Source organism: Pleurodeles waltl, chromosome 6, assembly GCF_031143425.1.
Source record: "Pleurodeles waltl isolate 20211129_DDA chromosome 6, aPleWal1.hap1.20221129, whole genome shotgun sequence".
NCBI classification, from domain to species: Eukaryota; Metazoa; Chordata; class Amphibia; order Caudata; family Salamandridae; genus Pleurodeles; species Pleurodeles waltl.
The window spans coordinates 884,908,119-884,922,539 of NC_090445.1; the positions used below are offsets into that span (position 1 = coordinate 884,908,119).

The window sequence follows — 14,421 nt, forward strand, 5'->3', positions numbered from 1 at the left end:
AGCTAGAGCCTATTATGGTTTTGTTGGCATTTTATTATTTTCTAATGGAAGGAGATGGGTTATGCTCAGCCGGTGTATGGTGTCATGGAATAGTGGTGAGTGACTGAAGGAGTGGACAGTTAGAGAGAGTGGGCTGAGCAAAGAGGATGCTGCTCCTGGTGGGGTTCTCCACTCAGGAACCTGTAACCTAACGTGTAACCCCTTCAATAAACATACAACCTATTATCCTACACAAACTGGCTACCTGTCTCCTGCTTACTAAAAAGAAATCCTTAATTACAACAAACATGCTCTCTGATCTTTTGGTAGTTAATAAATGTAAGAAATCCAGAACGGGCGATTGTGATTTGTGGGTTCTGGTTTTCTGTGAGACCGTTTACAGAATGAACTAAACTATTTGAAGTTTAAGAATTTCATAAATAACTGTGTATTATGACACCTCAGCAGCCTTCTCGAAGTCAAATAGTTTAGTGTAAGGTGGCCTAGTTGGGTGAAGATGCGCTCTGTAAATTAATGTAACATTAAAAATCAAAAAATAGTATTTCAAAACTGCTGTTCAGCTTCGCCTAATTTGTTGTGAACATCAAAATAGATACAGACCCTCAAATCCTTTTCAGCTTCTTCCATTTTGAGCGATGGACAACCTTTTTACACATGCATGAATGTTTCCTAAATTGCTTACAAATACTAACAATTACTTTGCAATTTCCAATTTATGTTGTAAGGTGTTGTCATTTAAATATAATAAAATAAGTGTGGATTGCTGGCAACCCTGCTCACTGGAAAACATAAGGGGATGAGAATGCAGGAGCTCTTGACAAGGACTGGAGAGAGATTTGCTATGAAGCAGGAGGAGACAATAAAGTAAAGGCTGCACCTAAATCAATACCAGCACATAGTCTTTCTTCGACCACACAGAACAACGTAAAGGGAGAGCCGGATGCTGACAACGGGTACTAGAGCGGTAGTGTTCTATAGTGTGAGCTGGACATATCACAGCCAGTGTATCGATGTGTTACAATATTGTGACCAGAATATCGTTGAAAAGTAAGTTTGTTCAGATGTTCCTCATCTAACTCCACATTTACATACGTTGGTGACGTATGTTTTCAAGGTAAGTAGATGTGGAGTTAAGAATAGTAAATCCACATCTCCATCTCTGCACTTATCGCTTGATATTCTGGCCATAATATTGTCACCCATCTATATTTTGGCTTTGATATTCTCTAAAACAATTGTATATTATACGGTAATCTAATACTGGCCATACCAGCAATCCTGGCTAAGTGATGCATTGTCAATCTATGTGTTTACCTGTTCATCATTAATATATTATAAAAATGGACACAATTAATGTAAAAATATCAATAAGCACAGGTTATAAAAATGTTTCAGATAAATTGTAAAAACTGTTGTTGCTGCTACATATGATGTACATTACATAGCTTCGAAAGTGTATACAATTCAGTTAATTTCACATTGGCCAGGATATCGCCAATTGATCAGGACTGTCTAAGACGCATAAAACAAAACAATTTGTCACATGATTTAAGCAATCAGATGTGAACAAGTGACTGTTAGGTAAGGACACTTTCCTACATCACACTTTTAACCCCATGCATTTGAATGGCAAATTTAATGTGGATATGGATAATACTATATTCTTACAATGCGTTCTCAGAAAACCATGGATTGTAATCACTTGTTCAAATGCAATATGCTTATTGTAGTTTGTCCTAATAATTTTAGAGATTATATGTTGCCACTTCCCGACAACTGAGACGTTTGGATTCAGTCACAAGGTCCCCCATTTATTCCCACTTTGGGGAGACAGTGTCTGGATTATCAGTGATCCGTGCCTATGGCCATCAGGACCGATTCCTTCAGCACAACGAGAGAACCATCGACTTGAATTCAAAAAGTGTGTATTCCTGGATTGTCTCCAACAGGTAAGGCAACCTGAGGGTATTAGGCTCAATGAATGCGAGAGGTTAGGGATTGTATGCCTGGGCTGTTTGTAAATACCTGGGTAAACTCTAGCGTGAATCAGATCTTACCAAATTAACTTCCTATGGCATTTTGGTGATCCTTTGGAGAGCTTCTGTAGCAATGCAAAAGGTGCATTGTTTTCAAAAGTGACCAAAGCTGGCAAAGACTATTTGGCACACACGGAAAACATACTCAATAGAAGTATTCCCCTCTAAATAAAACCCATTTCACATGTTAACTAAACAATAATTTAAACTACATTAGCATATAATTGCACAACAAAGTGCTTGTTTTTCAAGAAAACATGTTTTATGTATAAAAAAGTTAAATCAAAAATGCAAAAAAGTTAATTTTATTGAAAAATAAGACCTCAGGCATATTTTAGTGTGTTTAAATCCTTTTTATATCTTTTTGTAAACATTTGTTTACATTTTATTGCTGTTGCTTTCCAAGGTGACATCAGAGATTGTATTTATTCACTTCAGTTCAATTGTCTGGTTCAACATTCAGACTGGTGCTTCAACCTGAAAATACATCCTTACTGAGTTCTGTTATATTCTACATTTGCCTCTTTTTTTATTTTTATTTTTTACACAAGTGAGAGGTAATTTTAAGATAACCACCGTCTGATTGTCAGCCCAAGGTAAAGTGACCTTTTCACTGTTCCAAAATGGTGGTCATGTAGCTGTGGATTTTCTGTAATGTGGTACCACCTGGAAACTCAGTTGCCTAGACCCCCCACAAGGTTCCCCACATGTACATGCTACGCCTTATGCACTCACCACTCTCTGCTAAGCGCATGTTGCACCAAGGCACCCCACAAACCCAGCTCACTGAATATGCACTATGCTGTGTACCATCTGTATCCTCTGCTTGGCAGTGTTACCGGGAACATCATGACCAAATCCGATACAGGCCTTGTAATTTTCTGTTCCACTAATTTTTGTGCACCCGCAGAAAAACGCGTCTATTATTATTTGCCTTTCTTAGTGAACTATTTACAGGTGCCATTCCTATATCTAAAAGCAGCCCCAGCTCCAATGGCCATCAGATGTTATAAACATAATAAATGTTTTTTAAACTCACTGCAAAACCAGCTTATTTTATGATTGGAAATTTCATTATTCAGGATGTGACCACCAGGTGTCTTTCTGTCAACAGTAGCCTCATCAAACAATTCGCTATCCAATGCTCCCACTCTATATTTGTGCCGGTCCTCTGGATTTATTGTAATAAACTTGACGCAGGGGCAGTGTATAATGTTGTTATAATGTGAACACCCAATGCATTTTTTTTTTTTTTTTTAAAGCATAACTGCTGGATCTTCAAACAAAGTTCCTGGGACTGGTCCTCATGAGCACCAACCCAGTGTAACCCCTGTTTTCACAGTTCCTTCTTTCCCCCCCAAAAAAAGAGAAAACATTCAGATGTCACTTATGAATCATACACTTTGTGCATACACTATTCTAAGAGTCATAGCTAAGGGTATTCCAATGTGAATTCAACCACCCATAGATACAAAACAGTGTTGGTAGGATGAACAGAACATGTGGCAGTCGAATGTTGCTGAAGAAAGAAAAACCTTGGGCCATATTTAAAGGAAAATGATGGAGCAAGACGCTGTGCCAAAATTGGTAGCACCACGCTCCGTAATTTTCACCACGTAGGAATGCGCCATATTTAATTTAATATGGTGCATCCCTGTGTTTGTCCCCTGTGCTGGTGCTAAATTGATCTGCCTAGGCCAAGGCAGGCATCCTTGCACCATCGTGGAAGGATGTCTGCGTTGAGGGTTTTGATTGTGTGAGAAAGTGTCCCTTCTTACAAATAAACAATCACTAATTGCGATTTGGCACTTCTGTGTGTGCCAAGTGCAAAGCTTCATTTTGAAATGATTGTTTATGTGCAAAAAGGGACACCTTCTCAGCATTAAACAATCATGTCTGGTATTTTGCTCTTTCTATGCGTGCTGTAGAATGCAGCACGCATAGAAAAAGCATAAAACGAGGAGGAATAAAAGTATTCCTACTCGTTGCTCCTTGCTAACGCCACCTCTGGGGTGGTGTTAGATTTTGGCACTGCCTCAGGTTTACGAAAACTCGTAAATCTGAGGCAGCGTCAAAATGCAATGGGTGTTGCTGTGGCACACCCACAGCAACACCCATTATTCGCCCCTTCCACACAAAGGGCTGCATGTGAAGGGGCTGTATTTACAAGATGATGTTAAGCCACAGGAAGTAGCTTAATGCCACCTTGTAAATACAGCGCAGGGCATTGCGCTACCGGAGCGTCACGAAAAGGGACTCCCGAGGTGCTAGGGGCTCATAAATATGCCCCCTTGTTTTGTATGTCTGCCACAGTTCCTCTCTTTGTGTTAGCTCAGTCTTAGCACCAAGACACTACTGTTAAGATCACAGTGTGCTTTTATGATATTTTTTAATGTATTCAAACCCTCAGGGGAGAAAATTTAACTATGATAATCCTTGTTATGCCCAATAAAAAGATCTGTATGTTAGTTATCCAACTTTAATTTTGTACATATTTATAGTTTATTACTTTTGTTTCATAGCTGCCTAGTGGGAAAACATATGCTCAATACAGTAGGTCCAGGTTGGTTATGATTAGTTGTGTCAAATACCATAGGTCTCATTGTACATTATGAAAAGTCATGACAAAGGCAGTAGGATTTACAAATCTGTGAAAAGTGAATGTTAAAGCCAATAGGTGATAAAAGGTGAATTGTGAAACGATGTTCAATGCTGTAGACCAGTATTGTGTTACATGGAATCTCACAGATTACTGTAGTAGACAGTGGTTTTGCTGTTGGTTAGCCCTTTGAAAAAATCTGAGGGTAAAGGATTTGTGTGGTGATTATTATTTTTAGGCCCTCTGAAGAGGGGTTGTGTGATGTTTTTCCAACTGTAATATTATATATAACATAAGTATATATATATATATATATATATATATATATATATATATATATATATATATATATATTTTCACTGAAAAAAACAAAGGTTACAGGGACGTTATAGTTAGGCTCACATTTTAAACGTACAAGATCTTAGAAATTCACCAGTTATAGTTAGAGTTATCTCAACTAACTATAACTTGTGCCCTAAGGTAACTAACTATAACTCGCACCCTCGCCATGCAGTGGTAATTACCCCCAAATTATGCCACTTATGACATCTTTAATTACATCATTGATAATATCAATGTACTATTTGCAGTAAAATGTTTGATGAAAAAACTGTGCATGGCGGGGGTGCGAGTTATGGTTACCTTCTGGCACGAGTTATAATTAGTTGAGATAACTATAATTTGCAAATTTCTAAGGTTTTGTACGTTTAAAATGTGAGCCTAACTATAACGTCCCTGTAGCCTTTAATTTTTTCAGTGAATTTCTATGTTTTTTTTTAACAGATAATAATTTTCATTACTATACATTAATCCAGCCACCACCATGCATGGCCAGTGGCCAGGCCCTGTGGCCAACCCCCTATAACCACCCAACCTTACACTCTGCACAGCCTTCACCAATGTGCAGCAGAGGTTGCCCACAAAACCTGGCCTGCAGCCAGACCCTTCGGCCAACTTCCCTAACCACCCAACACCATGCCCATGCTGCGCATTGCCCTTCGGCCGTGCATGGCGGGAGTTGTCTGGGGCCTCGCTGGGTGTGAGAATAGGTGTGAGAGGGCGTATCTGGGGGTGAGAGTGGTTGTCAGATTTTCTGGGTGTGAGAGTGAGTATATCAGTGTTGTAGTGGGTGCAGCAGTGTGTTCGTGAGTCTGGAAGTGGGTGCATGAGGGTGTCTCCAGGTACCTGCATTCAGCATGCATCCAAGAAAGCACTAATCTGTTGCCCATATGGTACTTGTTTTTCTCCAAGCAAAATCCAAACTTTTGTGCTTGCCCCTGAGAAAATGCGTTTGTCACCTTGCAGGAAATCTTGTCCATACATACAAATATACGTTTATACACACATTCGTAGTGTTTTTAATACCAAAATGTTAGAGTTCTGTGGGTCACTGGCTATGATTAATGCGTCTTCAGCGCACACTGCATGACTTTTTTGATAAGAGGCTGTGGTTGCTACAGGCTCAGTACTTTAAAGAAAAATATGGGTCCTATGACTTTTGTTTTGCAAATTGAGTAGTGGCTAATAGATTGCAAACAAATATGTTCTAAATCAGACCTTTTATTCCTATGACTTGTTACCAATAAAATATGGCACTGTGTAGCTCTTAAGTACTGAGGGGTATATTTATGATGCCCTAGCGCCACCTTGAGCCACATTAACGTCATTACTTTTTACGGTAATGTGGCCCAACGAGGCTGAAATTCCTGCGCCTTATTTACAGGGTGGCGCAGTGCTTGCACTGCACCACCCTGTAACCCTTTGCATTATATTATGCCTGCCCCAGGCATAATGTATGCAGAAAAGGCGTTCCCTCATTAGGGGAGCCGGAAAAATGGGGTAAAGAAATCTATGAGATTTCCTTGCGGCATTTTGTAAGGCACCTTTAACAGCTGCTTAAGAGAAGGCGTTAAAAGTGGGCTTCCATTCTTTAGAGTGGAGCCCTATATACTCTGCAGGAGTAGCGCCAATATTTTGGCGCTACTCCTGCAGAGTACATCGATAGCGTCATATGAAATGATGCTATTGCCCCCTACCCTGCGCCATGGTGCACCGTATTTTAAATATGGTGCACACATGGTGGCGCTAGGGGGGTGCCAAGGGGCGCAGGGAAAGTGGTGCTGCAGTCGGTGCAGCACCACTTTCCATAAATCTGCCCCTGAATCTGTGTTGTTAGTCTACCTACTTGATCAGTGTGAAACCTACATGCAGGGATGGCTCCTTCATTAGGTGGAGGAGCGCACCCCATGGGGCAGGGCCATGGGGTGATAAACAGCACTCCCCCTCAAAGTGCATGTATGTTTGGCTGGCCGTCTTGGGCCAGCCAAACAATCCTGCGTCAGGATTGGCCGCAAGGCAGGCGGGGAGCCTGTGTCTGCCTGCAGCAGAGAAGCTGAGCGGCGCAGAGGTGATGGCGAAGGTAAGTGTTTTTTCTTTTTATTTACTTTAAAGTTTATTTCCCTCCCTCCGCCCGCGCGCCGCCCCACCCCTTCCGTGCCCTGCAAGCCGCTCCTGCCTACACTGATCGTTAATATCTCCAATAGACATAAACAGAATTTGTGTGTCCTGCAGTATCACTTATTTCAAGGACAATACCAGAACTCATAGAAAAAAGTAAAATTAAAGGGTTTTAAAGTTATTTCAAATCACTTATCAGCTCATAAGTCACTGGAAATAACAGGCAGGGATCAGATTGTCTTGGAGTGAAGGAAAAAATGTCTGCTGGTATATAGAACGTTAGTTCCATATTGTTTTTCTGCTTCCTGCAGATGGCTTGCCATTCGTCTAGAGTTTCTTGGAAACCTCACTGTCTTTTTTGCTGCTCTTTTTGCTGTGCTTGCCAGAGGATCCCTTACTGGCGGAATTGTTGGTCTGTCCATTTCTTCCGCTCTAAACGTGAGTGACATCTACAAAACAACATTTAATTGTGTACAATTTTGTGTTCAATAATCAGTCGTCTATATCGGCTTTGAGTTTTGATGTAGGTCTTCTGTCCAATGTCCCCACGTGGAAAACGTTACTTTTGGGTTATATTATGCTGAGTGCAAGAATATCACCTCATAGCATTTCAATCCAGCATGAAGAGCTATAAAATTACTGGTATTTGTTTTTGGATGTGTTACGTATTGTATCAAATAGAACAATGTTGTAATGAAATTCTATTTATTTGTGTCAGTGGTGGATTCCTTAGCCTTAGAGTTATTTGCTATTACACTTGTCAATCACAGGTAACTCAGACACTGAATTGGTTGGTGAGGATGACCTCAGAACTGGAGACCAACATTGTAGCAGTGGAGCGAGTTCATGAATACATCGAGGTGGAGAATGAGGTGAGAAGGGAGTAAACACAACTTCACTGTAATGTTATGGTTGCGTTGTTCATATCTGTGCCTGCTTCAGACTGTGATTAGAGCAGGATGCTCACTCAGATGCAGTGTGCACATATGATCCCACGTTTAGCATGTAGTACACTCCTAGACCATCACTGGAGCACTAGAGGTGAAGTGAATGGGTAGAATCATTTCAGTATCATTGCTAAATACTGAGGGCCAGATTTAATAAAATGTCACATAAATGTCACACAAAGAAGCAACACAACTCTCGGCATTACAAAGAGATAGCAGGAAAGTGGCATAGCTATTAAGATATGACACATCCCTGCTCTCCCCCTGCCCTGGCACACTGGGTGCTGCCAAGCGCCAACACAGGCACCCTTGCTCCATGGTACAAGGGTGCCTGCATTACAGGCAGGATTACTATGTGCAGGAATGGAGCTCTTTCTGCACAAAAACAATCCTTAAAGGCATTTTCCTCTTTCTATGATTGCTGCAGATTACAACACGTAGAAAGAGGAAATAACAAGGAGAAATAAATATATTTTCCTCGTTACACCTCTGTTGGGAAGGCATACCATGTTTACTACCCTCAGTAAATCTGCGTCAAAATCCATGGGTGGATGCATGGGAACACCCAACACATGGGTGAATGTACACAAACGCTTTCCCACCACAGAGTAATGTAAGGCAGTGAGTTGCCTACCTTGCATTACTTTGGATTTACTAAGCCATGCAAGGTGGCTTTGCGTGGCCTACTAACTCACTTAAGCCCTTGCGTAGCCTTGCATCACATTGCATAATACAAGGGCTTAGTAAATCTGTCTCTTGAGAAATTCTGTTTTTTAAATATATGGAATACTCCCAACATAAGTTTAAGCACATTTGTAAACTGTAATTCCAGCACTTTCTGCAGTGTTATCCCCATACTTTTTGCCTTTCTCCTCCTATTTTTCTGACCCTCTTTCTGTTGGCTTTAGGACTCTGGGCACTTTACCACTGCTAATCCATGCTAAAGTGCATGCTTTACACCTCTTTGGCTTATTTAATTTACTATTATGTCCCTTGTAAAGGGATATATGTATACCCAGAGCCTTTAAATTAAATGCTACTAGTGGGCCTGCAGCGCAGGTTGTGCCACCCACATGAGTGGACTCTCAAACTTGTCTCAGGCCTGCCAATGCAGTGCTTTCCTGCACAGTGTACTGCCACATTGACTTGGCCTGTCAAACTACTTGCCAAGGCCTAAATCTCCTTTTTAGTACACCTAGATCACCCTTAAGGCAGGCCCTACGTAGCCCTATGGGGCAGGATGCTGTGTGTAAGAGGTAGGGCATACATTTTTATGTGTTACATGTCCTATTAGGAACAAACAGCCTATTTCTTTTTTTCACTACTGTGAGTGCTGCTCCTCCCATAGGTTTGCATTGTGAATTCCATTATATATGTCTACGTGGTCATTTCTGATCTGTGAGGAATAGCATGGGCATGTTTGGAATGGAAGTGAAAAATCATGCCTACTGTTGTTGGTGGATTTTTCATTACTATTTTAGAAATGCCACTTTTAGGAAGTGGGCTTTTCTGTGTGCTTATACCTCTAGTGCTTTGCAGCCTGACTCCAACCCACGTCTGGGGCAAAGTGACAGCGCCACTGGGTGCATACTTTCCAGACAACAATAACACAGGAAGGGCTGGGTGTGACAGAAGAGGCGTCTGCATACTGACAGTCATCCTGGGCTGGGAGAGGGAGGGTCTTTCACACCTTACATGTGAATAGGCTGTGTCCTGCCCTTACATAATAGACTGATTACCTCCTACTGATTTCTGGATACATGGCTGACTTGAAAGGGTTCTTTTGAAGTTACCCCTAAGACAAAGGCATTTTGGAGTATAAGTTGCTCCATGATTTTTAGAACACTTTCAGAACTGGGACTGAACTTCTGTCAGAAGGACTGCTGAGCTGCAAAAGGACTCATTTGGACTGATCTTCTGTTTGTTTCCCTGCTATCTGGTATCCGCTGCATGGCACAAAGGGCTCATCTGGATTGCTTTTATGCATGCTGCCCTGCTGCCAGCTGCTCACTGGGTTCACTCAGCACTGTGGGACTGCCAGGTGGGACCGCCATCATTGTTCTGTTCTGTTCTGCTGGCTTGCCTGCCTCCTTTGTGCCCCCCTTTAGTGCCACCCTGAGAGCCCAGCGCAGGGAGAATGCTGCTTGCCTGCTCCCTGGCTCGCAGGGTCTATCCCCGGGGAAGAGCCCTTGTGGTAATACTTTGTGGTGTCTTCGTAGTGCATGGTGAGCACTTCATCTGTCACCTCGGTTGGAGAAGCCTGCTTGCAATTGATTCCCTAGGATTGGTAATGCCTGACGGCTATCTCTAGCCTTAATCCCACGAACCCGTGTAGCTTGCCTTTTGCTGCCTGCTGTGTCATCCAAGTCTAGTGGGTTGAGGACAGTGCTTCGCACTGATAAAACCCATGGCGGTCTCCGTCAGTTGTAGTGGGTGCCATAGCACCGATGAAAAGCCAGCGGGAGTGACTGCGATGTCACCCCACTGAACCTGCACCCCCATCATGGGATACAAGGACTGAGGGCCGACGTAGGCTTACCGGGGTCCTGTTTTACGCATCAGCTGGCACCCAGGGCCTCCGTGCTGTGTCCTCCTGCTTGACAGATCTCCACTTAAGGAATCCCAATACAGACCCAACTCACGAGGGCTGGCCAACACCTGCTCCTGGAGCCAGCATCAGGTACTGAGTGAGTGGGACCCCAAGAAAGCAGGGGGGGCCCTCCACCCACACTAGTCTTCCCCTATGAGATCGTCCTTCCCAGGATTACAGCAAAGGAGTCTGGCTCCGAGGGAGTTCTTCAGCCGCCCGCACTCCTTTGCTGGCGGCTCCACATATTTCCCAAGCAGGCTAGGGTGGCCCTGTGGAGATACGGGTGATTGCCCACACTTGTGCGAGTAGGGGCATCCCTGACATCCCCCGCCATCAGGAGTTTTCAGTGTTGGGTGGCCATATCTCTTTCTGTGACCCTAGGGGCGGAGAGGACAGAGCGAGGCCTCCATGCGGGACCGCTGTAATAAGTGCCTGCTAGATTATGCAATTGGTACCTGGTATTGCTGCCTATGCACCTTGGGGCATTGTGTGCCTGGGTTGTGCCATACCTTGTTGGGTGAGTTCTCGATGGAGGCTCCCGCTTGGTTGTTAGGAAACCCTCACTGGGAATTACCATAATGACTATTATAGGTGTGCAAATGACCCTGTGCCCTATGTTCTGGCATTACTTACCATACAACCTATAAAAGGGGCGCTGTGGCTATTTTGGGTGATTCATGTATGTACTTCATGATCTGTCTTATTACCTGCCCTAAGCCTATTGATGTCTGTCTTTGATGCCTTTTGTAATCAGGATAGCAAGTACTATACAATATGCCTGCACAGTAATGCTGTTTCATGATGTTTTACAATGTAATTGAAGTCCTCTTAGTGCCCTTACTGTGATGTTTTGACAACTGCCTAGCAGTTGTGGCTCACCGTGGTTAAAGGGGGAGGGGCGGCGCCCAGGGGGAATGCGGGGGGATATCAATAAATTAAAATACATTTTTAAAAACTTACTGCTGCTCCTCCTTGAAGGCAGGCTGCAGGCACAGGCTCCCAGCCTACCCTGCGGCAAATCCTGATGCTGCTCAGAGCAGCGTTAGGATTGGCTGGGAGCACCCAGCCAGGGCACTCCCAGGCAGGCTGGAAGCCTGGGTCTGCTCTCTCCAGCCTGGCAACACAGTGCCAGGCTGGCGAGAGCCTATTGCATATGTGTGTTTGGCCGGTGTGAAAAGGCCGGCCAAACATATATGCGCACTGAAGGGAGTGCTCTGTGCACTCCCCTCACTGCTCGTCACCCCCATAGCCCCGCCCATTTGACAATGAAAGGATAATAAACATAGCTTATTCTCCTTTCGATGTAAAAAGTTTGCAGCTTCTGCTGCTGGTGTAGGGGGTGGGGGGAGTGACGCCACTGCTACCTAGGTGAAAAAATAACTACTGGCTCATATTGTTTTCGGTCTATGGCCAAGATTCTGAAAGGTGTCACACAGCGCAGTGCAGCAGACAAAAATGCTGCACTACATGACAAGGAGAGAGCAGGAGGGTGCCATATTCACTTAGAAATTGCTCTCTCCTCCCCTCTCTCTAGTGCCAGTGCTGATTTCATCTCCTGTGCGCCACTCACACTCCTTAGCACCATAGAGCTAGGGTGGATTGGGTGTTTGTGTGTGTATGTGTGAGTCTAGTATAGGTTTTGTGCAGGAAGCGTATCCTTGTACAAAATACTATGCCTAGACAAGTGGAAATGCTTTTCCTACTTTGTATGTGTGCTGTACAGTGCAGCACACATACAAAGTCAGAAAGCAGAGAGAAATAAAAACATTTCTCGTTTTAATGCTTGTTTTTCAACTGCATTAATTTTTTGTGCTAAATTCTTTCTTCTGATGTTTCAGAATAGGATTTACTGTCAAATAGCATGGATGATGGCAATGGTATGCCCATGTACCACCCATGTAAAGCCCCCTTAACGCAAAGTAATGCAAAGCAGCGTTTTGCATCAGTTTAGCGTTACAAAAGGTACACTAATCCATCGCTAAACCTTTGAGAATCGGGGCCTATACATGGTATTTTTTTTATATAACCCCACAAGGAGCCTCTTTTTGTGGTGTATTCATTGTGTCACTGGTATGTGTGTGTTGTGCAAACGTTTTACACATGACCTCTGGGGATAAGTCTGACTACTTTGTGCCAAGCTTCCAGGTGGTGAGCACAGGTTATTTTTGGTGTGTAACTTACTTGCCCTGACTAGAATGGTGGGTTCTGCCTGGCTTAGGTGCATACCCTAGCCAACCAGAAACCCTGTTTCTTACAATCAGGTATTCCTTGTTCAATAACTGCTGAACTTCCTTGTAACTTCCTTTATGAAAGCTTGCTATCATGGCCCTCTGGCCTCACTTCCTGCTCCTTCCTATCCAAACTAAAATGAGGACACTATCTAGATCATGGCCACAGCAGGTGACATCAACTTTTAGCTTGAAACCAAAATGTGGAAGGCAGAAGGGGAGGCCCTCCAGCTCAGGTGGTTCCTTAATTAACCCTTTTCTCTCCCACAGAGACGTGCTGTTAGCTGGTGTGTCTTTAATGGTGGTGAGATTTAACCTATAAACCTGTCATAGTGGAGGAGGTAGAACCCTGAGCCTCAAGATTTGTAATCATTGCTTTGTATGATATTTCAGGCACCATGGGTGACAGATCATCGCCCTCCAGAAAACTGGCCAGACAAAGGGCAGATACAGTTGATTGACTATAAAGTTCGGTACCGCCCAGAATTGGACCTAGTTTTGCATGGAATATCTTGTGACATCCAGAGTAATGAGAAGGTAAGTAATTCAAATTTTCTGACAGTTGAAATTAATGAAATGTAGATTTGTGAAGCAAGAATGTCCCACATTTAAGAATTATCGGAGAATGGTAGAATTGTTAGTGCAGGTGTGCTTGTTGAATTGTGCTAGTACAGATTACCTTGACAGGCTGCTAATTATTGTTAGGTCTGTTGTTAGCCAAGACATTTGGGGCCTGATTTATACTTTTTTAGCACCGCATTTGCGTCATTTTTTGACATAAAAGCGGCACAAACTTACAAAATTCAATTATATTTTGTACGTTTGCGCCTCTGTTGCGTCAAAAAATTATGCAAATGCGGCGCTAAAAATGTATAAGTCAGGCCCTTGATTTGACTAAAGTTAGACATGTTATATACTTATTTGTATGGCCTTTCGGCCAGCTCTTTTCATCCACTTGTCTGCTGTCATTCACATTTTTCTTGCACCTACTACAACAACCAACATGGATCATTGGGCAATGAGCTCATTTGACTGTGAATGACAGCTTTCTGCAATTTCACAAGAAACGCATCAACACTAAAAGTAGTTCCCTGCAGTGTTGGGGACAATTTTTATTTTTTTTAACTGAAACCTTTTTGCTTTTGTCCAATGTTTGCAACTTCCCCAAAAATAAAGTTTTACAAAACTATGACAAAACAAAATAGAAATTGACAAAGCTCAAAGGCTGGCAGTGAACACCAGACCTATTGGCTTTGTCAATACTTTTTCGGGTTGTGATGGCATCAGAAACATTCAATATAGTGATTAAGTGGCACATATGCTAGGGACCTTAACACTGGCACAGACTGGAAATGATGCAAGTTTTTTTTATTAGGTAAAATTCATTGCCTTCCAAACCCCACTGGATGCGCGTTACCTAAAATTTAATGAACAAGCAATGCTTATATTGCTGCTAATAAAACATGCCTTCGTTCTTGTCCTCCCCCACTCGAGGAAGAGGAGTCTGTTTCTATGCATACATTTATTTTTGATAAGCCACAGGGCTCACATTAAGCTTGGTTAG

At 42.8% G+C, this 14,421-nt stretch overlaps 1 protein-coding gene across 1 annotated transcript in view; it reads left to right on the plus strand.

Annotated features, from left to right (window-relative positions):
* Positions 1–14,421, plus strand: part of ABCC2 (ATP binding cassette subfamily C member 2) — a 277,757-nt gene that overhangs the window by 252,707 nt on the left and 10,629 nt on the right. Inside the window, exons 25-28 of the mRNA XM_069239683.1 lie at positions 1,750–1,949; positions 7,404–7,530; positions 7,863–7,964; positions 13,251–13,394. Of these exons, the coding sequence (XP_069095784.1) occupies positions 1,750–1,949; positions 7,404–7,530; positions 7,863–7,964; positions 13,251–13,394 (573 nt within the window). The remainder of the gene's footprint in view (positions 1–1,749; positions 1,950–7,403; positions 7,531–7,862; positions 7,965–13,250; positions 13,395–14,421) is intronic.